This window comes from Falco cherrug, chromosome 7 (genome assembly GCF_023634085.1).
Source record: "Falco cherrug isolate bFalChe1 chromosome 7, bFalChe1.pri, whole genome shotgun sequence".
Lineage (NCBI taxonomy): Eukaryota > Metazoa > Chordata > Aves > Falconiformes > Falconidae > Falco > Falco cherrug.
This window is the reverse complement of record NC_073703.1, coordinates 71026442-71050387: the sequence shown is the minus strand read 5'-3', so window position 1 is coordinate 71050387 and position 23946 is coordinate 71026442. Positions and strand designations below refer to the sequence as shown.

At 59.0% G+C, this 23946-nt stretch overlaps 2 protein-coding genes across 6 annotated transcripts in view; one reads left to right on the top strand and one right to left on the bottom strand.

Moving 5' to 3' along the window:
* The window catches only part of PEX16 (peroxisomal biogenesis factor 16), a 20897-nt gene extending 7474 nt beyond the window's left edge, over positions 1 to 13423 (bottom strand). The window contains exons 1-3 of the mRNA XM_055717031.1: positions 13368 to 13423; positions 2111 to 2229; positions 1533 to 1673 (exon numbers count right to left, since the gene is read on the bottom strand). Coding sequence (XP_055573006.1) covers positions 1533 to 1673; positions 2111 to 2229; positions 13368 to 13423 — 316 coding nt within the window. The remainder of the gene's footprint in view (positions 1 to 1532; positions 1674 to 2110; positions 2230 to 13367) is intronic.
* LARGE2 (LARGE xylosyl- and glucuronyltransferase 2) overlaps positions 1 to 23946 on the top strand; it is a 24958-nt gene extending 1012 nt beyond the window's left edge. The window contains exons 2-18 of one of the 5 annotated variants that reach the window (XM_055716985.1): positions 485 to 604; positions 4702 to 4868; positions 8115 to 8213; positions 17112 to 17285; positions 17585 to 17841; positions 18250 to 18332; positions 18608 to 18731; positions 19230 to 19401; positions 19557 to 19661; positions 19924 to 20036; positions 20152 to 20277; positions 20427 to 20582; positions 20690 to 20853; positions 21120 to 21398; positions 21735 to 21881; positions 22040 to 22235; positions 22337 to 23946. In XM_055716985.1, the coding sequence (XP_055572960.1) occupies positions 17186 to 17285; positions 17585 to 17841; positions 18250 to 18332; positions 18608 to 18731; positions 19230 to 19401; positions 19557 to 19661; positions 19924 to 20036; positions 20152 to 20277; positions 20427 to 20582; positions 20690 to 20853; positions 21120 to 21398; positions 21735 to 21881; positions 22040 to 22235; positions 22337 to 22534 (2220 nt within the window). In that variant the 5' untranslated portion in view covers positions 485 to 604; positions 4702 to 4868; positions 8115 to 8213; positions 17112 to 17185 and the 3' untranslated portion in view covers positions 22535 to 23946. Of the gene's footprint in view, positions 1 to 484; positions 605 to 4701; positions 4869 to 8114; positions 8214 to 15216; positions 15303 to 17111; positions 17286 to 17584; positions 17842 to 18249; positions 18333 to 18607; positions 18732 to 19229; positions 19402 to 19556; positions 19662 to 19923; positions 20037 to 20151; positions 20278 to 20426; positions 20583 to 20689; positions 20854 to 21119; positions 21399 to 21734; positions 21882 to 22039; positions 22236 to 22336 lie in introns of those variants that run through there. The other 4 variants (XM_055716983.1, XM_055716984.1, XM_055716986.1 and 1 more) reach the window with 4 other exon arrangements.

Here is a 23946-nt window from a genome sequence, read left to right as displayed (position 1 = left end):
TGGCCATCACCACCCTGCCCGCTGTCCCCTCCGTGCTGTGTCCCGCTCCCTGGAGCTGGGCCTGGCCTTTGGCACACCTTGTAGTGCAAAGATCGGCAGCGGTGCACATGGGCACGGCTGCCTGCCTCCCTGCTGATCCTCCGAGGGCGCACAGCATGAGTGAGGAAGGCGTTTCACAGCCTTTGGCAGGTCTCCGGAGTGCAAACAGAGCTCTGCCAAGCTGCCCCTCCTTCCTCCTGTCCAGTTACCTCCACACAATGGACACAGTGTGTGCCTGCAGCTTCCTCTGCAAGAATTACAGTTGCATGGGCAGGCACTTTATCCTTTCTGATCTCTTTCTTTTCTTCCCCCCCTTCCCCTGAGGGTTTGTTTTCCAGCAGGCTGAGTTCAAAAAGGGCACGAGATACTGCTGGCAAACAGTCTGGTGCTAAACAAACCTTTTTAGTCAGAATCACGTGGATTAGACCCAGCTTTCCATTCACAGGCAGCGCTACCTGTGAAAGCCTGTGAATTTTACGGTGGCTGAGCTGCTGGTGCAAGTACCAAGGTGGGTGAGAGAACACCTGGAGCCTGTGACGGAGGTCTGGAGCACAGCTTGCTGAGGGTAGGTGTGCGCTACTGGTGACTCTAGGGGCATATCCAGTGCAGACTGCTGGAGCTGCTCTCCTTCAAGGAGAAGCTCTATCTCTGCCAGACAGCAATCTGAGACCCGGCTGCCTAGGAGACTTTCAAAGACACCTTGTCTTCAGCCAGAGGTGAAGCTTGATGCACAAAGTCCTTGGGCTACTCCGAACAGCATAGCCAGATTAGTGTAGTTCTGTCCCCGAGTGAGCAGCTTTTTGGCAGACACTCTTCTTCATACCCAGCCTCCCTCCCTGCCACTGTCTGTCCCATTCCCCCTTTCTGGTCACCTCTCTCCTGCAGTGAGCGAGTTTGGAGGACAGTTTGAGTAGCATCATGCTGCCTTTTTATGGTAAATACGCTGCAAGGGAGCACTGTAGGAGGGCTGGCTTCTCAGAGCAGCGGCGAGCCCATGAGACTGGGTGAGACTTAAATTGCCTTGGCTTATGGTGCCCAGGCTGGGGGTGGTAGGAGGTGAAAGGCTGCACTGAGGGGTTGGTTTCTCTCTCAGCCATACCCAGAAAGGTCTCTGACCAGCTCCTTTCTTAGCACTTAACTGTCAGTCTGGGTGCCGAGGGCTTGTGCTTACTGGAAATCCACTGGTTGTAACTGAGGCCAAGTAGTTCGTATGCTGTGATGGTGAGGGGTGCAGGCTCAGCACTAATAGTAGGAAAAGAAGCAAACCAAAAAAAGCAGACAGTCTGCCAGCCCATCAGTGGGTACAGTGCTGAAGTCCAGCTTGCTTGGCTGCCAGCATCTCCTTCTTTGCTCAGATCTGCGAGACCATGCTATTTCTGGGGAGCCTGAGTCCAGGCAGAGTGCTGCTGTGGATCTGAGGCAGCTCGTTCCGAGTAAGCCTGGCTTAAAACGTACCGTGCAGGGTGCTGGGGTAGGTGAGGATGCGTTCTTACAGCACCTGACAGCGTTAGAGCTGGGCAGCGGGATGTGGGGGAGGAGACTCAGTGTGTCGATGCTTGGCTCTGTCTTGGGAGGTTGGTAGTTGGTGGGCAAGTGGATATTCTCCCCAACCATGTTGTCCTGCTGTCCTTCCACTGCCAGAAGGGAAGGAGCGTGAGGTCAAGGATGCGGCTCTTTCCAGCTGTGGCTGGAAGGGAGCAGTCCTGGTGTGGGATGAGATTTCTGGCCCTGTCGCCTTGGGGCATCCCTTCCTGCCCTGTTCAGCTCCCACACTGCAGTGTGGCCGTCTGTTTTCTGTGCTTCTGGATGAGCTCAGCCAATACTTTGGGATAGCTAGGGATAAATTGTGACTCGCTGCAAATAACCTGTAGATAGAGGCATGTCCAGGGAGTATTTTGGTCCCTGACACATGAGCCCTGCCTAGAATGGAAGGCCTGATTCACTCATGGTATCTCTCACTGGTGGCCAGCACCTTTCAGGACAGCTCCAAATCTCTGTCCAAATGAGGAGACAAGGGCAACGAAGCGCACCAGGCTCCAAGCACAGCATTGCTGGTGGTGGCAGCTTGCACCTCTGATCTCCAACAGGCCCCCTGGGGCCTGGAAAAGCAGCAGCTGGCAGGGGATGTCGGTGGTGTAGTCCTTGAGTTTCTGAAGTGTTGCTGACAGGTCTATTGCTTGAAGCGGTAGTCTGAGGGGAAGGGAAGCCCGGGTCAAACAAGCTTAAGGGGCCTTTTAATGTGTGTTTTGACTCGGAGGCATTTTGTTGCTGTTCTCTGTCAGGGTGCCCCTGCCCTTCCCAGCTTAGCTGAGACTTGGCATCTCAGGAGAGAGTCTTTTTGGCTTCCCAGGAGGAACAACACGTCTGGCAATATGCTCAGAGCCCTGCTGTGAGATAGCGACTGCCTCCAGATGCCTTTTTTCCAGAAAGCCATTTAGAGCCCCAGGCTGTTACTTGGGTAACTCCCTTCCCTGATTCATTGGCAATGTGCAGTCTCTCCTGTAATATCCCAAATCTGCCTGTGCTAAAGGCTGAGAGGGAGAGGCCGTATCTTTTAATAGCCATGTGATGCAGCTGGAAAAAACTTCTGGACATGCAGTTCTCTGGTGGCCTGAGTTAATGGAAACACTCCAAGGGAGAGATGCAGCTGGGCCCTGAGGGAGAGGGTGCTGCAACTGCTTTTGGATGAGGGAGGCAACTGGTTGTGGTTTCTGCTCTGCCTTTCCTCCAGCCTCACCCTAGCTCCCCTCACCCCACCTGGAGAAGGCGGCAGATGTGGAGATCAGTCCCACCACGCAGGTCTTGCAGGTCCCATGTGCTGTGTAAATAGCTGCAGGTGGCTGGGTTGCAGCTGTTGGATGTGGGCTCCACCCTGGAGATGAAGCTCTTGCCACGTGCACATGGGACGTCTGCTTTCCTGGTGACGCTGGCGACTGCTGTGGCAGACCCCACCGAGCAGCACGCCGTGTGTGGCAGGCACGTGCCTGCCTCTCCCCGCTCAGTATTAGCTCTGCTGAAGGCGCCTTTGCTTTTCCAGTTCTTTGCTATTGAACCTACTCGGTCTTGTTGCCAGCAGCTGCTTCTTCCTATCCCAGGTGGGTGCTGGAGGCCTGGCTCTTACTTGCTGAACAGCTCCCTGGAAGTGCAGGGCTCTAGTAGCACCAGAGGGGAGGCTGTGACTGCAAAAGGGGTGGGTGCCAAGTGGACTTGGTGCTCTGGTTCATATCCTGTGCCCCCTGCTCCAGAAAGTATCAGTCTTTGAAGTTGCCCCCTTAGACCCCTTTGGTCTCGGGTGGAAGCTGATGGGTTAGGACAGGCTGGGTGGGGATGACGAAGGGGAGAGATGTCTGTTCACTGACATGTACCGTAGTGTCCATACGTGTCCTCTCTCGCTGGTTGCCACCTTGTAGCCAGACTCTGAGAGATTCCCAAAGCAGAAGTAGCGTCAGGCTTTGCTGCTGGAGGAGGGTTTTGCCGATCAGTTGCAGTGCTGTGTGTGTGTTGGAGCTGCTGGGTCTCACCGTTTGGGTAGCAGCTGCTGTAAATTATTTCTGATTTCCTGCCCTTGTTGAGATTGATGTCACCTCCCTTGTTTCATACTGTGCTGTGCCAGGCTGACCTGGGGTTTGCTGTGGCTAGAGGGGTGCAACAGGGCTGTTGCCCAGCACATGGTACACTTATTTCTCTGTTTCGGATTTTAAAACAGGTGGGACAGACCAGAAAGATGGTTTTGGTAGGTCTTACCTGCTTTGGTGCAGGTCCTGTTCCTCCTGCCCTCACAGATGGAGGGGCTTTAAATCACAATTCCCTTTTCTTCTCTGATCCCGTTGCCCCAACTTACTTGTGTGGCTCTGTGCTTCTGGTTTAAGCTTTCTCCTCGTGAGGAGATGATAATCCCTGTAGCCTCCCTGGAGAAGGGCTCACCCATTCCAGCCTGCCGTTGTGGGGTGCGGGCGCCCAGCTCTGTGGGAGTTAGAGGAAAGGGGTGCACTGTAAAGATCCCAACAGAGGAGGAGGAGGATGATCCCCTCTTCCACTAAGGATGAGTGACATGTGCAGGCTGCTCTGCTCTCTGCATTGTAAGCTGCCTGGTAGTTTTTGCCTGCCTTCTGTCTCCTCTGCCTTTATTCCTTCTCTCTCCCTTCTGTGCATCTCCCTGGAAAGATCCCTTCTGGGACTGCCCAGGGCATGTTACAGGACTCGGGTTATGGGACATGATAGTTGATCCCTTCATTGCCTCACAAGCCAAACACTTGGTGCTGCTGTCGTGTTTGGGAGGGGGCCAGGGAACTTGCGTCCCACCCCGAGCTCCTCCTGCTGAAGAATGAGTGTGAGAACTCACATGTGTTGTGATGGAGGATGGTGGCTGTGGCTCTGCCAGCACTTCTGGGTACACGTGTCCAGTCCTCCTTGTGGGGGTAGGGCACACACTACGGGGCAGTGCAGTGACCTGGGACTAGGAACGTGCAGCATGCAGATACTCTCCCGTGGGCTGTCTGGGTAGCCTTGGGTGACACCAAGCTGTGCTTGTAACAGGCTGGAGAAAAGGGACAGGACCAAGGTGTTGGGTGCTGCTGATCTGCGACACTCCTGGCTGTTCAGGGCCCTGTCCCCAGAGCTCTCTTACGTGGTAGATCTTCACGTGACTGTTTTGTCTTTCAGGTTTCAGGTGACAGCAACCTCCAAAACCCTCAAGTACAGCTGAGATGTGTTATCTGCCCTGCAAGCTGATAATCCCTGGTTAAGGGTGGTCCTCACAACCACCACCAGGTCCTGCCAGCTTCTCCAGTTGTTGCCAGGTATCCCTGCGACATTGGCAGCCTCCAAAGGTTAGTTATCTTGCTTGTTAAGTAGGTGGTTTACATGTGCTCGCTCCCTTCCTGTCTTAGTGCTTCTGTACCCAAATTGGTAAACTGGTGATAATTGCATGGCAGAAGGTCTTGGCTCTGGGCGTTTCTTCTCTACTGGGCATGTGGGTATTTAGGGGGTGGGTTCTGGAGCACTTGTAAGACCCCGTGGCCCAGTTTTCTGGAGGGAAAGACCAGATTCCCTGCGAGAATCCTTGGAACAAAGTGTGGTTGCATCTTCATGGCTGTTTCAGCTGAATTTCCCTTTAATGTGCATGTCGGGATCCTTCTCTCCAAATGCTACTATGGTCTATTGCTTGTTTCTGGTGTAGCGGGCAGCGGGTGACTGGGAGCTGGAACAAGCTCACTGGGCCAGGAGAAATGGGAAGTCTCCCTCCTGGAGGCTGGGAGCTTCTGTTGGTGTTATTCTACCATAGCAGCTTCTTTTCTCCCTGTCCCTTACACCAAGCATTTCTGTGGGGCCACTGTTCTCAGTGGCCACCTCTCTCTCCTCTACCCCTCATTAGTGCAGGGCTTGGCATGCCAGCAGGAGGGAGCCTCAGCGTGTCTGCTCCTTGATCGGATTTGTCAAGGCTCCTTCCCTTTTCTTCCTGTTCATTGAAGGCTGAAACAAAGCAAACAGAAGAGAGGAATTCCAAAGAATAGAAGTGAGGGAAGAGAGAGACGCTGGAGTGACAGGCTGCCCCTGCGCACAGACACCCCCCACCTCAGTCTAGTGGGGCAGAGCATTTCGGGAGGCGAAGCCCTTCCCCAGCACTTCTGTTCTCAGCTACACCACCAGCCTTCTTGCTTTCCATGCTGTGGATCCGTGGGGTGTCGCAGCCTGGAAGGCCTCTCTCCCCACTGCTTAGGTAGTTTCCCCGGTGAGGCTGTCGCCGCTGCGTGCCAGCGGCAAGAGATGAAGGCTCAGGCTTGCTGCCTCCTCTCGACACAGGCACGTGGGTCTGAATGCAGCTCGAGGGAAACGGGCCATTATTTGAACTGCTTTGTTTGTCATGGGCTTCGGTAGAAGGTTTCCCTCTTTACCTGTGCCAGGAAAATTCCCCTGCCAGGCAGTCCCGAATGAGCCCGGGGCAGAGCTGTGTGCCAGGGCAGCAAGGCACCGGCCTCTCCCCAGCCTGGAGCCAGATAAGCGCTCGAACAAGGCCCTTCTGTGCAGACAGGTCTGTGAAGTGAAGAGAAGCGTGGTCTGGCACTCCCATTCCCAGGAAGCGGGGCACTCCTGGCCGGCCAGGTGAAGCTGCCACAGGTAAAGCTTTGTCCGGTCTGATGGAGCCCTTTGTTCCCTCCTGTGCCATCCCCGGGCCATCATGCATGTTCCCTTTCATCCTGCCCTCGGCCCTGCTACGGATTGGATCGGGGAGGCAACAGGATGCTCAGCAGCCCTGGCATAAAGCACTTGAGGTGAAATACAGCCCTACCAGTGACCCCCCTCCCCTTTCACTGAAGCCACAAGGAACAGCCTTTAAGCCACAGCCTCTATTTCCTTTCCTTCTTTCTCCTTGTTCTCTGCCTTCTGGCAATCTCTATGCTCTGTGGTTTAATTAGAGAGTGGAGTAAAGTGCTTAGACTCCAAAATGTGCAGATTAGGGGGTTACTAATCCTCTTCCTTAACGGGTGCTCACATCCTGCCCAGTCTGTTATCGAGCTTCTGTCCCCAGAGTGGAAACTCAGCCAAACTTGAGACCTGTACCTCTCCTCTTATTGCTGCTCAGAGGAGGGAGGGTGAGGGGTGACAGGAGAGTTGGGGGGGAGGAGGGAAGTGAGCTGTGGGCTTCCAAAATTCTCAAGGTGGGTTTGTAGTCAGCATTGGCTGTCTTTGCTTCATGTGCCCTGGCTGGTTTTGGTGCTCCAGGAGCAGTAAAGCAAGGGTTTGATGTTTTGGTTTTGGGTTTTTTTGAGTGCTTTCTTCCTGTTCTGGCAAAAAAACCCAAACTTTCCGTTGGAGGAAGCAACTGCTTCCCTGTATGTGCGTGTTTATTTGCTGGGTGATTCAGTTCAGGTCTTGTGCCTTCCCTGTGCACGCACACCTCTCCCCATGTTCCCAACTGTCTCTCCTGCGCTTTTATTCCCAGTGTATGCCCAAGTGAGCCGTGCTGCAGCCTTGCTGAAAGCACAGGGCTCCCCACTGAGAGCTGGAGGCTGGTGCCTGGCAGTGCTGCGTGAGGCCGGTCGTATCCTCATTTGTGGAGGCTGAGATCCCTTTATAGGACATATGCTGTCAGTGTGAAGGGGAAGGCGGAGTATTTGCTGTTCCAGATGGAGGCACCAGCAGGGAAGAGGGAGCAGGGAGGGCCAGTGTGGTGGGAAGGGTAAGACTCTTCCTGGAGGTAGGAGGGAAACTTGACCCTGATGGTCAGAGGATGGGCTGAGCTCTTATGCCTCTGTCCCACTCCTAGTGCAGGCTGGGTGCTGCACAGAGGTTGCTGTGGATTGCAGAAGACATGAGCTTTTGTCCTGAGCCACTCATCTGCTGCTTGCTTGAGTTGAGGTATGCTGTTTCTTCCCTGCCTTTGTCCTTGGTGTTTGCAAGTTCAGGGTTTAGCTCAGCAGTGTGAGAAGCCCCAGGGATGGGAACACAAGAAGCAGCAGCAGGGGAGGAGTGCTGGGGGTGGTCAGTAAGGAGTTTGGGAGCATTCTCCTTTCCATTGTCTGGCTTTGGGAACTGCCTCCCCTCTTGGATCCACTTCCCCTCCTTTTTTTTGCCCCTTTCAGTTGCTACCTCATTTTCGGTTTGTGGAATGCCCCAAATGCTTTGTTTGCAGATAAGTTTGTGATCTCTTAGCCTAAGCAGAAGCTCTTCCTTCACAATGTTGTCAGAGCCTATTTGCAATGTGTAAGCCTCTCTATAGCTCGGGTATTGCCCAGGGCACCCTGAGTGGACAGCACTATTGCTGCTTGGGTTTTTTAGAGCCTGTCCTGAGCCATCCTGGTCTGCTATTTATAGTGCGGTTGTTCCATTCCTGTGTGGACGAGCTCTGCTTTCAGCCTTGCTTGGGCACTGAGGGCACTGGTGCCAGGAATAGCTCTGGGCAAGGAGGACTTGGGAGTTGGCTGCTTGAGCACGGCTCCCAGTTCAGGCCGGTTCCTGGTGGAAGAGGCACCGGGCTGCATCTGTGAGCTCTGGCTCTCGGTGAGCGTCAGCCTCCTCTGTGGCACAGCTGCTTTTCTCGCCGGGGAAGTGAAAGGATTGCCTTTCCTTGTCAGGTGCCCTGTGTGTGTGCTTGGCTCCCCTGTGCTGCTGAGGCTGCCGGAGCAGTTCGGCACTGCAAGAGATGGCGTCTGGAAGAGTTGCTGCAGTGCCAGGTACCAGTGGGATTAGCGAGGGACCTTGGTGTGATGTGCATGCACCGTGGAGGGCAGTTTGTGTGGGAAGCCCTGCTCCTACAATGTCCTTCAAGCACTGGCTGTGACCTCTTGTGTGTCCTGAACTGCTGCCCACTGGGACAGGCGGATGCCTTTTCAGCGGGGCACCTGGCGTTCCTCATTCCTCGTCCAGGGCCCTGCTCCCCTTCCCCCAGGGGAGCGCTTGCAGGCCTCGAGGTAGCCCGAGCTGAGGTCTGAAAGGAGCCTGCAGCGCAGAAAACATCAGCATCCTCTCGGCACTGCTGCTTGGGCAGAGCTGCTCTGGCCCTTTGGCTCGTGATGCTCGCAGCTTGTCTGGAGAGCAGAGCTGAACAAATAATTAATTGCTTGATTTAGTGCCCAAAATGAAAAGCTGTAGGGGAAAAAACCCAACACAGCCAAGTTTGAGAGACCCTTTATCTTTTCTTTTAAATGTAATGCAGCTCAATTTCAAACAAAACAATGCAAAATGAGACTTTTTGCTTGGAAAACAAAGCATTTTGTTCTTGTCCAAAACTTGTTGTGAAGTAGCGAATAACTCTGAGTGGTCTGGAAACTGCAGTTTTCAATCAATAACTATTCAGCTGAAAACACTTACCCGGCTCTGCCGGTGAGAATGCATGGCAGGCACCTGAGGGCCTGGCTCACAGCCATGCCCCTGGCAACTTCCCAGAGGTGGCAGGGAGGATGGTGTCAAGCCTCTTGTGGACTTTTCCAGGCAGAATGTCGGTCTGGGGTTGTTGGAGTCCCTTTGCATCTTTTTTTTTTTTTCTTTTCCTGTAATTAACCTAATTAATTTTGCAGGAGGTGATGCAGACTCCACAACATGCGTAGCGGTTAGGTCTGGTCAGATGTGCTGGGATATGGTCTGCCTTGTCCCACTGAGGAGCAGCTCCTGGTGCAGGTTGTTCAAGAGCATTTCAAAGGAGCGGGGGGATCCCCTCTCAGTCCTACCTGTGGGCACTGCTTGCTGGAAACTTAAGGCATCAGTAGTTCACAGGTTGGAATTCCCAGCCCTTTGCTGTATGGGGCATGATGCCTGCTGGGTGCTCCAGCTGCAAAGCTGGAGGTGGCAGGGGACTTGCTGCTGACCCTGCTCGGCTGTGACCCCAGGAACTGCCGTCTGCCGCAGGCCGGCGGCAGTGGAAGTGTCAGGAGATGGCAGGGGTGAACAGGTATTGATGCCTGGAGCATATCCGGAGACCGGGACACGGTGAACGTAATGGATTCGGAGCTAGCCATTAGCTGCAGCACAGACGTCAGCAAAAATGCAGATATTAGAAACCTAATACCGGCAGAGGGAAGGGAGCTGGAGATCAGCCCAATTGCTGCTCCTCTTCTGTTTCAGAAGGCAGATGGGGTCCTCCTGCCCCTTGTAGTGCTCCTGCACAGTGCCCAGGCTCGATCCCTCCTGCGCCTCGCTGTGCTGGCCAGGGGAGCATGTGGAAGAGATTTGAGGCAGGACTCTGCAGCCTGTGTGTTAGTGTCAAAGCAGCTGTCCTGAGTCAGGCATGTAGCATCAGAATCATTTTGGTTGGAAAAGACCTTCAAAATCATGAAGTCCAACCGTTACCCCAGCACTGCCAAGCCCACCACTAACCCATGTCCCTAAGCACCGCAGCTGTGCATTTTTTGAGTGCTTCCAAGGCTGGTGATGGCCACCACATCCCTGCGCAGCCTGTCCCAGTGCCTGACCACCCTTTCTGTGAAGAAATTGTTCCTAATATACAATCTAAACCTCCCCTGGTGCAACTTGAAGCCATTTCCTCTCATTCTGTCACTCCTTGTTTGCGAGAAGAGACTAACCCCCATGTGCCTACAACCTCCTTTCAGGTAGTTGTAGAGAGTGAGAAGATCCCCCCCCCCAAGCTTCCTCATCTCCAGGCTAAACAACCCTCAGCTACTCCTCATAAGACTTGTGCGCCAGCCCCTTCCCCAGCTTCATTGCCCTTCCTTGGATGCGCTCCAGCAGCGTGCTCCATCAGACCCAGAAAAAGGCCAATCGGCATTGCTGTTTCACCTGCCGAGTATCCTCTTGGCATCAAGCACCTTGCAGACCAGGGAGGTAAAGCTGGGAGCAGTGTGTTGAGCAGGTATCTCCTCTGTGAGCTTGTTGAGGGTCTCAGCAGCACATTGGCAGGGTCTCACAGCAGGAGGAGGCTCTGGGGGTCACCTCCAGGTGCCAGTTTGCGGGCTGTGGGGCTGGTGTATCCCACTGGGCTGTGCGGGAAATGGGCTGGGTAGGAAAACCACGATGGGTATGGACATGCAGGGTGCTCCCTCGCCCCGAGCCTGGCGCTGCGGGCATAGGGCTGGCTGAGTGCTGGGGTAAGGTGGTCTGCTGCAGAGCCATGCTTGAGGGTTGGGCAGCCCTTGAGTGAGGGGCTTCTTGCCAGCAGGGGTTGACTTGGTTGAGAGTTATAGTTTGGTCCCTGAGAGGTGATCCTTACTTGTAGCCTGGGGTGAGACTCAGCTGGTGATGTTGGCATGTCTGGGTGGGTGTCCTGGGCAGGGTGTCCGGTGTCCTGCAGCTCTGCTCACACACAAGCTTTCAGGGTCTATACTGCTGGTCTGGTGCTGCACTGAGGGACGAATGTAGCATAGGCAGAGGGGTGCAAGACAGCTTTCTGCTGCCCTGCTGTCCCCACAGACATGGTTGAAGGCTGTTGCCAGCTGGATCCTTGCAGCTTCTTCCTGGGCCGAACAGGATTGCGAGCACTTCGGGACCATGGTGCTGGGTGGGTGGCCCCCTCTTGCCTTGTCTGAGAGCTGTGGCAAACTGCAGCTGCCCAACTGGTAAGCGTTGCAGGATGTCTGGTAGACTTAAACCTCCTACGCAACACTTGTGCGCTCTGCGGTGGCAGCGGCTCCCCACAAGTGCCCTGCACAGCCCTCTCTCCAGCTGGGGCTTTGCTGGGCAGCTGAACCCAGTGGCTGGTGGCGGGCAGGGAGACTGGCTGCCGTGATGCTCTGCAAAAGCCGACTGTCTAGCAGGGCCTTGTGACTGGAGTCCCTGCCAAGAGGAATTACTCCCTGATGCATTCCTGGGGTTTCAGACATGGAGAGGTAAGCAGTGAAGTGTGTTCCTGTGTCAGACCCAGCCTGAACTTGCTTGTCTGGAGACAAGGAGAGTCTGGTGATGAAAGTCCCTGCTTCAGCCAAGCTCAGAGCTTCAGCTAACACCCTTCAGAGACTGTTAGCTCCTCTTCCCCAAGTGCTATGCCTCTGTCAGAGAAGTTAGCTTTTCAGTGTGACCTTTGCAGAACAAAAAAGCTGAACTCTTAGAGCAGCAGGACTGTGTGTGGTGATAATCTTACGGGCCTGGGGAAAGGTTGATGCAGATGAGAATGAGCTGTAACTGAGGCACAGCTGACTGCTGTCCCAGGAAGATCTTCATCTTTCTGGGACTTCATCTGCAGCTTGGTGGTGGTGGGGGCAGTGGAGAGCTGGGGACGTGTTCTTTTACAGCTCATGTGTTGGTGTCCGACTGTGGCCACTGCTCAATCCCATCTGTAGAATATGGTGGCCGTTTTGCCATGGGTTGCTCTTTCCGGGGAGATACAAAGGTGAAATTCTCACTTAAGTTTTGCTTATCATAAGACTGGGGAGGGAGGGACGGACAGCGTGGTAATCCGGAGCATGGGGTTTTAATCCTGCTCTCTTGGCCAAATTCCATTCCGCCTCTGTAAATTCCTGCAGCTGCCCCGCTCTGTGTGGTATCCACTGGCTGGCACAGCCCCCCTCAAGTAGCAGCATTTCAGCCATGGGGAGGAGGGGGATGGGGAGGTGACCCCAAATTGTAAGGCACTTTGACAGATGGGTGCTGCGGTACATGCTGTAAAGGTGACCTGCTGAATGAGGGGCCAGCTTGTCCCCTCCCATCTCTTCGTAAGAGCCAAAGGAGATTGTCCCCAGTTGCTTCTCTTCAAAGCATGGTGCCTCTTCTCAGTTGCCAGTCTTGCTGCGCAGCTCTTGCCGCGGCTGTCGGGCCCTTTCTCACCTCCTGTGAGCCTGGGAAGCTGCTGTGTTGTGCTCCTACTGAGGCAGTCTGAGCAGGTCAGCTAAACTGTTGCTGCTCTCCCAGCTCCAAAACTGGGACCTGGGAGAAGGATTTGCGGTTTCCGTTGCCTACGGTGAGGTAAGGCAGTGTGGCTTTGCAAAATGACTCCTCTCTTGGCTGCCCTGGGAACAGCTAGGCCACCTCTTCGCTTGTTAATGCCTGTGGGTGGGTGGATGTGTGTGACAGTAGAGGGACAGCAAGCCTAGGGCTGTTCTTGTGCCCCTCAGGGCTGCTGTTCAGTGACCCACGGACAGCCTTGCTGTGCCTCTGCATCCCTTCTGCAGATGCAGAGTAGCTCTAGGAGGAGCAACAGGCTAAGATGTCCACCCTGCCATGCATGGGCCTTGCTGCCAGCTGTGGTGCTGTGGGAAAACAGGCTGCTCGCCTCTGCGCTTGTAGGGCTGGAGGAGACACGCTGCTGCGGTGGGAAAGCTCCCGCTGCCAGCACTCAGCGCTCCTTAAACATTAACTGCTCCCCTGATAGTCACTGAGGCAGGGAGAGTGAAGGCCGGTTGGGCTGAGCCACGCTCCTACAAAAAAGAAGGGATCTTGGAGGAGCAGAGTGCCAGCACACGGGCAGCTCTCGGGGGGCACCCTGGGGCAAGCAAGGTGGGTGCCCCGTCCTGGGAGCGAGGGCTGCTTGTGCACGGGAGGGGGGGGGCAGCCAGCCTCGGGCTCCTGCCCACGCCTCGGGGTTGGAGTGAGCACGCAGCTGGCGTTTGTGCAGCTGCCTGGCTCGGCTGGCCCCGCTCTCCCGCTCCCCTGGCTATCGCCTGGTCAGCCCTGGAGGCAGGGGTGTCCGGGCATGAGGTGAGACCAGTGTCCTGCCTGCCTTTTCCCTGGGATCTGCCATCAGCCTCTCCCAGTGAGACGGGGGCCACGGGTGCCTTTTTCTGTCCCGTTTGCCACATCCCCACTCCCCACCAAAGCGGGAGCTGCCCCGCTCCCGGGGAGGACATGGGAGAGGGAGGATAACTTGCTGTGAACAGCACTTCTGCCCCACACCCTTGCGCTGAGGTTGGAAGCCGGCGCTATTGGGAAACCTCTCGTCTTACTGCCGGCTGCGCTTGTCTGGCGCGAGCGAGGGGTGCGGGCGGCGGCGCTGAGCCATGGCGGGCGGGCCAGGAGGGCTGTGTTCGGTGCCACGGCTGCCGGTACCCGCCGCGCCTCTTGCCTGGGAGCCGCTTCCAGCCTTGCGCTCTGCTTGCTGTGCCTTTAACGTGTCATGGGGGAGGAGAGGCTGTGTGGCTACCTTCCTGCTTGCCATCTCCTCCCCAGCTGCCATAAACATCCTAAAAGGCCTCTGCCTGGCCTGGCCTCCCCAGCAGCCCGCTTGCTCCTGCCGCTGCTGGCGAGGGCTTGGCTGGGTCTCACCGCTCTGGGCCTGGAGCTGGGCCCTCGCTTGCAGGAACGAGCAAGACTGGGAAAGCCAGGAAAAGCGTGTGGAGAGGCGGCGGTGGCCAGCCGGAGCAAGAGGTGCTTTCCTCCCCTGGAGCGGTGCTGTTGGCAGGTCTGGGCTTCTCCCAGGAGCGTGGGTAAGCCCTGAACGCCTGAGCTGGAGCACTTGTTAGGTGATGGATACTGCTGGGCAGGGATGGGTCAGTGTTGGGGGCTGAGCTCCACGTGCCCCTGGGCCAGGCAGGGGAGCAAAGGGCTCCAGCTCTGGGGAGCTGCTGGCCCAAGGGAGCAGTGGGGCAGCCCCGGTTTCCTCTCCCTGCTGGGGCTGGGCTGGGCAGAAAAGTGCTGCCGAGGAGCAATTGCCTGTTGTAACCGGGGCTCTGCAAGGACTAGCAAGAGCTGCCTGAGCGGGAGGTAAATGCATCTCCCAGGGCAGTGATTTCAGTGCTGCCTGGGTGGAGACCCAGCCTCCCCTGCCCTGGGGCTCAGAGGCTGCTGCCTTTGCAGGTGCTGCTCTGCCTTCTCGAGGCAGGCCAGGGCCTGCTGCCACAGCTCTCCCTTGGGTTATGGCGTGGGGGGCAATTTACATTTCATCTAAATTGCTATGCAGGCAGTTTGCATCCTAATCCCTTTGCCTGTTGCCGGTGGTGGTCTCCTCCCAGCACACCCTGCCTTCTCCAGGGATCCTGCAGCAGGCTCCCTCCAAGGGCAGGGCGGGCAGGAGGGCACGCTCGGGCCCTGGGCAGGAGCCTGCTGCCTTCCCCAGCCCTGGGGCCAGGCGTGGGGGGAGCTGCAGGTAGAGGCTGTCTCTGCATAGTTAGCATTCCCGGCCCTGGCCTCCCACTCCTCCCGCTGCCATCCTGCTGGCTCCCAGCGTGCTGGACAGGTCTGGGGGACGCTGCACTCCTTTGGGGAGCCCTGCTTTCCTGGGCTGGTGGGTCCGGAGCAAGCCTGGGCGATGGTGGGGGCACCTTTTCTTTCTTTTTAAAACCTACGGTGGCATTTGCACCCTGTCCAAGCGTTCAGGCAGCAGTCAATACCTCTTCTCTCTGCGTAGCAAGGACTGCCCCCGGCCCCCTTGCCATGCCTGCGTCCTGGGCTGGCCATGCAGCCCCTTTCTGCCAGCCGAGGGGAGATGGGGTGGGCTCTGCTACCATCCAAAGCCCCCTCCCCGCCCAGGGTATCTCTCGGTGTAGGCAAAGCCTCTTGCACCTGCCCCAAGAAGGCAGGAGGCAGGTGCTGGGTAGGGGCTAAATAATCCTGATGCTTCCCGAATCGCAGCAGAGGGGATCTGAGGCCCGGGAGTGGGAAGGGGGCCGAGGGCGGGCGGATTCCTCCCGACTTACTTTGGGCAACTCCGTGCCCCTGGCGCTGGGGGCTCTTGAGCAGAAAGCGAATTTAATCTCTTGTTTTGTTTGTTCTTTCTTCCTGCGAAAGGGGGGCCGGTGCGGGGGGAGCTTGGGTTTGAGAGCGGGGAGGAGAGGGGGGAAGTGTCAGATCTGAAAGGGAGGAGTGAAGGGAGGACGGGTAAGGCAGCCCCGGAGGGAGCAGCGGCTGCCGGCGGCTGGGCAGGAGGAGAAGGGGAAAGGCAGGTAAGGAAACCAGCTTCTGGGGGGCAGGAAGGTGAAGGCGGGGAGAAGGCAATGCAGGAGGGGTGGTGGTGCTATGGGGGGGATGGATGGAGTCTTTGGGTGCCTCCGGAAGGCTCTTTGGCAACTGACCTGCTGCTGGTCCCATCCTGTCCCCCAAAATTGCCGCCCCAGTAGCGTGCTCACGTGCAGACTGGGGACGGAGTGCCGTTCCTGCAGTGAGACCCCCCCCCAGAGGGGCCACGGGGGCAAGCAGGAGCACGAGGGGTGCTGCTGTGTGCCACCACCACCTCCTCTTCTCTTGCCTTCATACGTGCTAAAGTCCCTTTCCCATCCCTCCACTTCCCAGGCTGCTCCGTGCCGGCTGACCTCCCTCATCCTGCCTCTCCTGCTGCCAGCTCGGCACACAGTTTGGGGGGTGCCCAGGCAGGAGGGGTGGGGATCAGCTTGTGGGGTGGCAGGCAGGCTGGCAACAGCGCGCAGAGACTTCGCCAGGCCCAGCCCAGCTCCTGGCCGTGGCTGGGAGAAGGGGTGCCTGGGCCTGCTGTGCTCCGTGCATCAGCTTCCCTCTTCCCCGCCACGCCGGCGCTTGGCCCGCTCTGTGGAGTGGAAGAGCGAGGCCATGGCTGGCTCTGCTCGAGGTGCCGGCAGGAAAAGGAGCGCAGCCCTGGGGTGCCGTGCCCGCTGCCGCGGGGGCTTGGCGGCATCCCCCAGTGGTTAGCGTGGCTGTGCTCCCTGGGGCTGGCCTTGCCCCAGCCCTTGCAGGGCCCGAGCCCCTTGCTGCTGCCTCCCCCTCGCTCCTGGCCAACTTGCCACCCACCCGCCGGGACTTGCACCCCGGCCCCAGGGGCTGCTCGGGGTGATGTCCTCCCAGGCTGCCTGTTCCAACCCCCAGGCGCTGGTGGCCCCATGGGCATCTGCACATCAATGGGGGCTCCAGCAGGGTGTGTGCAGGGGTGAGCAGCCCCTAATCCGGCCCATTCATCTCTACGGCAGCTTTTGTTAAGCCTCCAGATGTTGCACTGAGGGCAGGGGCTCAGTCTCGCTGCAGCAGGCAGGCAGAGGTGCGGAGCGAGGTGGGAGGAGGTTGGTGTGCCTTTGCTTTGTGGGGTCTTTGTCTGCCCCGGGCATCTTTCTGTCCCCGTGATGGGCCTGGGCGCAGGAGCGAGGTGGGGAGCAGGGTGCTCTGCCTGCTGGGGGAGGAATGGAAGCAGCACAGCCCGCACGGCTGGCAGGGCTGGGGGAGCCCCTCGGCATGCCCCGTTGAGTCAGCAGTGCCGGGAAGTGAGTTTCACCTAAGCGTTTGGGGTTTTTCCACCAAACTTCGCCACACAGCAGGGGGAGGCGTCTGCAGACCCAGGTACCTGCGCTCCCTCCCAAGGGCAGGCTCATTAACCACCGCGTGACCGGCCACCCAGCTCGGGCACACCTCGCCGGCACAGCCTCTCCCCCCCTGGGCGCCTGCCCTTCTTGCCCCTTCACCTGTGGGACGGACCCGAGCTGGAGTGAGATCACCTGGGGGACTCCTTCCCTCCTCCCATGTCTGAGGTCCTCCCCCCGAGGGCTGTGTGGCCGTGGCAGGGCAAGCCCAGGGGAGGTCTGGGTGCCCCAGCACAGGGGGACTGGGAGGGTGCTGGCTGGGAGAGGCTGTCGCTGGAGAGGTGAACGGCGCTGGAGAGGTGAAGGGTGGCCGTCTCGCTGCTGCACTTGCCCAGACAGTGTCCTGGAGGGAGCAGGAACCGGGGGCTGTCGAGGCACTTGGAGCTGCAGGGCTGCTGCTAACACCTCTCTCTGCTCCTCTGCCCCTCGCAGGCTCTAGGATGCCGGGGCCAGCCGGGCTCGGGCTGCCCACCTGATCCTCGCCGCCCGTGTCCCGCCACCACACCATGTTGCGCTCCTGGCGCATGAAGCTGAAGCTGCTGCTCGCCACGGTGACCCTGGCCATCCTCCTCTCCTGGCTCTACCTCTTCGTGGGCAGCCTCGAATGTGAGTGGGTCCTTCTCTTCCTCCTCAGATCAAGGAACAGTCTGCAACAGAGGGTGGGCAGGGGGGGCTGGGGCCTGGGGTGGTTGCTCTCTAGCCGTGCGAGTCGCTGCAGGTATATCTGAGCTCTGCGTTTCCAGGGGCATCCCTGGGGATCAGGGGAGCAGAGCTGTGACGTTGGCTGGGCACATGTGGGATGTACCAGGACCTCTCAGCCGGGGTCTGCCCCGCCATCCACACCCTGTCCCTCGCGGCTGGGCTTTGCCTTGCCGTACCCATCGCATGCCCCCTGTCTCCTGCAGATGGCCGCTTCCTCCTGCTGCCGCCCTGCCTGGGCGAGCAGCCGACCCGGGACGTGGAGCGGGAGGCGCTGGCCTCGCGGGTGCGCAGGGTGGAGGAGGAGAACGAGCAGCTCCGTCTGCAGCTCGGCCAGGCGCAGGCGGAAGGCAGCGATGGCAGCCCGCAGTGGGGGACCTCTGCCGAGGATGGGGACCCCCACGGGGGTGAGAGGAGCAACCGCACGGCCTGCCCCAAGCAGCGGACGGTGCACAAGTGTGAGGTGGGTGGTGGCACCGGCACGGTGGCATGGTGGATAGGGGATGTCGGGTGGGAGGCTGGGACCCTGGCTGAGCGTGGATGTATGTGCAATCCACCTGGCACAGCTCGCCCTATGCTCTGGCTGTGCTGGGGCCTCATCCTGGCTCTCCATGGTGCTCAACGGGCCACAGTCGGTGGGTGAGGGCGTCTGACTTCTCTAGAGAGGGAAGCCAGACAGGAGGAGCGGCAGCCAGACTCCTATCCTCCCTCGCAAGCCAAGGGACTCCTATCTCCTTGTGGGGCTCCTTCCCCAGGGGAGGGGCTGGGTTATGGAGTCTCTTCCCGTAGCACGGCCCCAGGGAGGAGCTGACAGGCACCTGCAAGGAGGGGGGTGTCCAGTCTCAAAAAGGTGCCGTTTGTCTCTGGGCAGCTCCTGCACATTGCGATTGTGTGCGCCGGGCACAACGCGAGCCGGGATGTGGTCACCCTGGTGAAATCCATCCTCTTCCACAGGTAACAGGGAGGTGCTGTGCCAGAAGCCCACTGGTTTGGGGTTCCCAGATGAGCTGCCACATGCTGCAGGGGGGGCAGTGATGCAGGAGAGGGGCTCTGGGGCCTCTATCTAGCCCCTGTGCCACTGCTTAGGGGGCCAGAGGGGGATTTGTTTCCCCCAGATGGCTGATTTTTCTCCATCTCCCCCTTAGCCCCTGGCAGGGCTGGGAGGGATGGGGACCATGTCTTCTTGCTTCCGCTGTGGTGCTGAGTGCTGCTGCGCTTGCCCTTGGCAGGAAAAACCCCCTCCACTTCCACTTCATCACGGACTCCGTGGCCCACCGAATCCTCCAGATGCTCTTCCAGTCCTGGATGGTGCCCTCCGTCCACGTCAGCTTCTACAACGCCGATGACTTGAAGGCAGGCACTTGCAGCCTCTTTGTTGTGTCCCAGCCCAGTGCTCAGAGGGACAAGGGGGAGGGGGGGATATTAACTTTTCCTGCAGGTCCTTCACTCCCCTGCTCCCTTTCCTGGACTTGCTGCTGGTCTGGCTGAGAAGGGGGCACAGGGCTGGTGCTGGAGGGATGGGGAGGCCCCTGGGGTAGTGCTGCCTCTGCAGCGAGCTGGGTCCCCCACTGAAACACTGGGGTCCAGGTAGAGGTTCTGGTGGCTTGAGGAAGAGCCAGGCCAGGGTGAGAGCAAAGGAGAAGGAGGTGGGTGCAGCCAGTGAGCACCTGAAGGGCCCGGGGCAAGGTGTGTGGCTGCTGGTGACACAGCTGGGGGCGATGCTCCAGCCTTGGCTGGCTGCACAGCTCAGGTGCGCTGCTCCTCTGCATGGGGCACTGGGCACACGTGGCCGTCCTGCGCGGGCAGGGGAGGGCGTGGCTGTGCCCAGCCCTGATCCGTGTTGCCTTGCAGCCGGAGGTGTCCTGGATCCCCAACAAGCACTACTCCGGCATCTACGGCCTGATGAAGCTGACGCTTACCAAGGCACTGCCCTCCAACCTATCCAAGGTCATCGTCTTGGACACCGACATCACCTTCGCCACCGACATCGCCGAGCTCTGGGCCGTCTTTGGGAAGTTTTCTGGTGAGGACAGGGTGCCCCTGGGGCCCTGGCTAGTCCCTGGGTGCTGGGCTTAGGGTGGCAGTCCCCATCTGCCGCAGCACCGACGCGGCGGGTTTGCTCGGGCCCTCTGAACCTACAGCAAGACAGGCTGCGTCCTTGTCCATCTGTTTCCACAGACAAGCAGGTGATTGGGCTGGTGGAGAACCAAAGCGACTGGTATTTGGGCAACCTGTGGAAAAACCACAAACCGTGGCCGGCCCTGGGACGTGGCTTCAACACGGGTGAGTGTGGGCTGCCGGGGTGGGCTCTGCATCCAGCTCAGGGCTCTGCATCCAGCTGGGCACGGGGAGGCGGGGGATGGCTGAGGTGAGGCAGGAGAGTCTGGTGAGCACGAGGGGGCTGCTACAGCGTCCTGGGGTTGTATGGGTGGGCGCAGGGAAGTGGCGTGTCCCAGGGACTGAAGGCATGCAGGCTGCTGTGCTCTAGCTCTGTAATGGCTGGGTGCTCCCTCGGTGACCCAGTGGCCTCCTGCCTGGCACCCAGGGGTGATCCTGCTCCTTCTGGACCGCCTTCGTCGCCTGGGCTGGGAGCAGATGTGGCGGCTGACGGCGGAGCGGGAGCTCATGAGCATGCTCTCCACCTCGCTGGCCGACCAGGTAACGGTCCCTTCTCCAGGGCGGTCAGCCCTGCTGTGTTCCCGTAGCGCTGCTGGCGTGGCAGGGCTGTGCCGTCCTCCTCATCTGCCTCTGTACTCGCCTTTCTCTCTCCTAGGACATCTTTAACGCGGTGATCAAGCAGAACCCGGCCCTGGTGTACCGGCTCCCCTGCTTCTGGAACGTGCAGCTCTCCGATCACACCCGCTCGGAGCAGTGCTACACCGAGCTCTCGGATCTCAAGGTGGGTGCTGGGTTTGCTGCCTTTGAGCCTGGGGAGGGCCAGACAGACGGCACGTGCGCTGGAGGAGTCAGCAAGGGGTCTGGGGGCTTGGGGGAAGTGTCGGGTGCTGCTGACTTCCCCTCCGTGGGGTGACGTGCCGCTGCCCTCAGGTGATCCACTGGAACTCGCCCAAGAAGCTGCGCGTGAAGAACAAGCACGTGGAGTTCTTCCGCAACCTCTACCTGACCTTCCTGGAGTACGATGGGAACCTGCTGCGCCGGGAGCTCTTTGGCTGTGCCAGCCTCCCCAGCCCCCCCAGCGACCAGGTGAGGGCGGCTGTGACTGTCCCCAGCCCCAGAGCATGTGGTGGGCAGAGACCCCACGCAGCCGCCCCGTGGGGCTCCTGCTCTCCCTCACCTTCGTGGCGTTGCAGCTGCAGCAGGCACTGGAGGAGTTGGACGAGGACGATCCCTGCTACGATTTCCGCCAGCAGCACCTCACGCAGCACCGCATCCACCTCTTCTTCCTGCAGTACGAGTTCCTGGCCCTTCCTGGCCCCACCGATGTCACCCTTGTGGCCCAGCTCTCCATGGACAGGTATTGCTGCTGGGGTGGTGGGAGGTCGGATCCTGCCTCCGCTCCCCTGGGGAGGCTCCGCAGCTTGGGAGCTACCAGGGATCTTGAAATACGGGTTCCTCACCCTCACACCAGCACTTTGCAGTGGGGAGCAAGACGCCAGGCTAGGAGCGTTCCTCCCACTGCCCCCTGCGCTGGGCTCGGCTGGTGTGTGCAGCTCACGGGCAGGCACCCTGTTCTGAGCTTGGCCGATGTGCCAAGCTCACGCAGTGCCTGCTGCTTCACAGGTTACAGATGCTGGAGGCCATCTGCAAGCACTGGGCAGGCCCCATCAGCCTGGCGCTGTACATGTCGGATGCGGAGGCTCAGCAGTTCCTGCGCTACGCCCAGGCCTCGGAGGTGCTGAGCGCCCGCCGCAACGTCGCCTACCACATCGTCTACAAGGAGGGGCAGTTCTACCCCATCAACCTGCTGCGCAACGTGGCCTTGGCCAACACGCAGACACCGTACGTCTTTCTGACGGACATTGACTTCTTGCCTATGTACGGCCTCTACGATTACCTCAGGTGAGGCTCTCTCCAGCCGCTCTCGCTCAGCCTGCCAGGCTGCCCAGCACCAGGGTTTGCAGGAAACACCTCGGGGCAGCAGTTTTCAACGTGCAGAAGCTGTTTCCTTTGTGTTCAGCCTTGGGATCCTGGCCTTGCTTTTGTCAGATGCCACCGGGTGAGGAAGGAGCTGTGAGGGGTGCCCAGTTCCTCCTGCCCCTGCATGGCACCACTCCAAAGTGTCCAAAACCAATTAATGCCCTTCCAGAGCGGCGGGCAGGCTGGTAGGGCTGAGGAAGGGGTGCTGTGGCCGTGGCTCACAGCTGAGGGGACCTCACACCCTTCTTACCACCCTAGGAACTCCATCCAGCAGCTGGAGCTGCCCCAGAGGAAGGCAGCTCTCATCGTGCCGGCTTTTGAGACCTTGCACTATCGCCTGACCTTCCCCAAATCCAAAGCAGAGCTGCTCTCCATGCTGGACATGGGATCCCTCTACACCTTCAGGTAGGAACCGGAGCTGCCCCACCATCCAACGGGGCCGTCACGCCCGGCAGAAGCCAGTTTTGTACCCTTGTGCCTCGGGGCTGCGGGGCAGCCGGCTCAGAGGACCGCCCTGCATCCTCTGCCTCTCCCGGCTCTCCCATTTCCGTCGCTCCCCGCAGGTACCACGTGTGGCCAAAAGGCCATGCCCCAACTGACTACGCCAAGTGGCGGACGGCCACCGTGCCGTACCGTGTGGCGTGGCAGCCGGACTTCGAGCCTTACGTTGTAGTGAGGCGAGACTGCCCCAAGTATGACCAGAGGTTCGTGGGCTTCGGCTGGAACAAGGTGTCCCACATCATGGAGCTGGATGCGCAGGTGGGTAAGGGGCTGCTCCGGGCCCCGTGGAGCTGCTGGGCAGTGCCATGCCGGCACCGCCGAGCCGATGCTGATGGTGAGGGCTGCCGCTCTGCCCCCAGGAGTATGAGCTGCTGGTCCTGCCCAACGCCTTCATGATCCACATGCCCCACGCCCCCAGCTTTGACATCTCCAAGTTCCGCCTGAGCGCAGGGTACCGGGGCTGCCTCCAGACGCTGCGGGAGGAGTTCCACCAGGACCTGTCGCGGCGGTACGGGGCTGCCGCACTCAAATACCTCACCGCCGAGAGGAGCCTCTGACGCCTGGGTGCAGTGGGCGCGGGGTGCTAGCAGTGCGCTGGAGAGGGGGCTCAGGGCCCCTCCTGCCCCGGCCCACCGCCGCAGCCTGGCCCCGGGGATCCAAGCTGGCAGCGCAGCCTCTCCAGCCCGGCAAAGGGATGCCCGTAGATAGGATGGAAGACGCCAGCCGCGAGAGCAGCCAGTGCCTGCAGGCCAGCTGCTGCGGCGTGGCCAAAGGTTTTTTCGGAACAGCAGCCTAACTGCGGTACAGGGGAACCTCCCCGGGCCGGGGGCCGGGTCTCCTCCCTCCCCTGTTTTAGCAGATGTGGATTCTCAGCCTTCCTTCGCTCACCTCCCTGAGCCTGGCAGCTGGAGAGCTCTGGGAGCTGTACCTTGCCCTGCTCTGCCTCTGCTCGGTGGCCCCAGGTCCCAGTCCTCCCCACACCCCTCCAGCGCCTTGGGGAGTGGGAGGTGAGGCTGCAGAGCATCCTGTGGGTCCTGCGTGGAGTGGGCTCCGAGAAAGCCGCTGGGAGTTGGGGCCAGGGAGTACTGGGAGCTGCGGAGACCTGGCTGAAGCCCCGATCAAGGCTGGCTGGTTAACAGGGCAAGGTATTGTTACTCCCCATCTGTATGGGTGCAAAGCCGCCAGCGGAGCTGCCCCAGTACTGGTGCTGTGGGAGTCCCCCAGAGCAGGACGAGCCGCTGGAGCAGGACAGGCTGGCTGCTGGCCCCAGCGGCGAGCTCCCGGAACGGGCTGGTGCCTCCCAGCTGGCAGCAGCCATGGCAGGGGCTGGCATTGCCCCGCGGGGCAGGGCTGCAAACCGCTGCCACGGGCAAAATGGCAGCTTTGTGGGCCAGCACGTGCTTGGAGAAATTCCTGACAGGGGACCACCCTGCTCCCCACCAGCTCTTGGCAGTGCAGACATTGCCATCGACAATCAGGGATGTGGTTGACACTGGACAAGACGGTAGCTGAGCGCTGTGGCGGGATCCCCGGGCCCAGAGCAGCTTGGCCGGGCACTGTTCCACCGCTATCACACACTGGAGCACAGAGGATGCATCGCTTTCCTCACGCTATTTAAATTATTTAATACTTTTCTCATAAAAATTAAATGGTTAGGGTGTCGGGGTTTGGGGTTTTTTTGTTGTTTTGGGGTTTTTTTTTTTAATCCTTTCTTGCTCCTGGATGATTTTGCTGGTGGCCCTGGAGGGTCTCCGGGCTAGTTGCTGCTGCAGTCTCCGCTGTTCTCTCCTTTGTGTTACTCCGGGCTGCAAGGGCCAGCTCTGTGCAGGTGTGAGAATTTTCCGTCCACGGTGGGAGCGGCTAGGAGGAGCCATACAAAGCGCGGGGTATGGAAAGGGCACAAGCGCCTCTTGCTTATTCTCTCTTTTTAATTTAATTTTTAAATTAAAGCATTTTTTATTCTTTTTCA